Consider the following 1,503-nt stretch of genomic DNA (forward strand, 5'->3'; position numbering starts at 1 on the left):
ATGCTGCTCAGGTTGTTGCAATTCAGGAGAAACTGGGTAGGAAGTATGAGAAAATTGATGGCTTTGCAGTCAAGGTGAAGACCGTTGATGGGTTCCAGGGTGGTGAGGAAGATATTATAATAATATCAACTGTGAGATCAAATAGTTCAGGTGCAATTGGGTTCATGTCCAATCCTCAAAGAACTAATGTTGCTCTTACAAGGGCTAGGTATATCCCTAGATTAACTTGTTTCAGTTCAGTTTTTGCAATTCTGTGAATAGTTGCAATCTGTAACTGGGTTTTCAATGCCTTCTCAGGCACAGCCTTTGGATTTTGGGGAATGGAGAAACGCTGGCCAAAAGTGAATCTGCTTGGGAGGCTTTAGTTCATGATGCAAAAGCTCGTTCTTGTTTTTATAGTGCTGATAAAGACAAGGAATTGGCAAAAGCTATTTTAGATGCCAAGAAAGCTTTAAATCAACTTGATGGCTTGCTTAGTGGCGACAGTGCTCTTCTCAAAAGTGCTAGGTGGAAGGTATGTAACTTACACTGGCTAAAACTTGCTATTCGTTCTTCTTGTTATAACAAGTTGTCAGCATCAATTTATACTTGAGGTTCGTACATTCGACTTGAAAACTTATGTTATCTTATATACTGGTGACCTTTTTTTCAGTATATTGTAGTTAATGAGACTCCATTAGAGATTATATGCATTTTATACTTAGTGGTAAAAATTATTTTCTTTTCGTTTGCCATGACTTCAGCAGGTTCTTTTCAGCGATTGCTTTCGAATGTTGTTCGGGAAGCTGAAATCTGTCCAGACCAAGAAATTAGTTTTAAACCTTCTAGTAAAACTTTCCAGCGGCTGCCAATCCAAGAAGAGAAAAGTGGATTTAATTTCTGAACATGACCAAGTCCGCAATAGAAGTTTAACTCCGAGTTAGTAAAAACTCCTGTAGATTCTTTCCATATTACCAAATCAATTCCATTCACCAAACCAGCTGATTTCATTTTATTTAAATTGTAACAATAATTTGAATTTGTACTATAAATAACTTGTACTTGTGTATATATATACACTTACGATAAATCAATGAATTATTCTCTTTATAAGGTTTCTTCGTGTCATTCGACGATCGTACAAAGATGACAATGGAAATGGCGGTCTGCCTCTGTTGGTAAAGTCTGTTAAGTGTGATAAAGGCTTGATAATGTATGTTAGTGCTAGTACTACAGATTCCTAGCTTTGCTTCTATATTTGCTTTCATATTCCCCTTCCTTTGCAGCTAAGAAACCCCCAGGCTTTGCACTCTATTATTTTGTTTCGTGGGTTCTTTGAAAGGGTGAGAGCTGGAACGGGTTTCTATAACTTTCTGCTTTTTAACTGCAGATATTCAGAGGAAAAGATGGGAGGTGAATGTTCGAGTAAGAATAGAGTAGTGACTAAAAAGAATCTGGGTTTTATTGATACTATGTTCTCATGGTCTCTTGACAACATATTTATAGAAAAAATCAAATGACACT

At 36.6% G+C, this 1,503-nt stretch overlaps 2 protein-coding genes across 2 annotated transcripts in view; both read left to right on the forward strand.

Moving 5' to 3' along the window:
- LOC110423454 (uncharacterized) overlaps positions 1–1,503 on the forward strand; it is a 14,748-nt gene that overhangs the window by 3,835 nt on the left and 9,410 nt on the right.
- LOC149526742 (helicase sen1-like) overlaps positions 1–1,503 on the forward strand; it is a 5,627-nt gene that overhangs the window by 1,910 nt on the left and 2,214 nt on the right. Inside the window, exons 5-6 of the mRNA XM_089784645.1 lie at positions 1–208; positions 298–514. The exon at positions 1–208 is cut by the window's left edge and continues 48 nt beyond it. Coding sequence (XP_089640771.1) covers positions 1–208; positions 298–514 — 425 coding nt within the window. The remainder of the gene's footprint in view (positions 209–297; positions 515–1,503) is intronic.

This window comes from Theobroma umbraticum, unplaced genomic scaffold (assembly GCF_002168275.2).
Source record: "Theobroma umbraticum cultivar Fairchild unplaced genomic scaffold, ASM216827v3 scaffold_20.0, whole genome shotgun sequence".
NCBI lineage: Eukaryota > Viridiplantae > Streptophyta > Magnoliopsida > Malvales > Malvaceae > Theobroma > Theobroma umbraticum.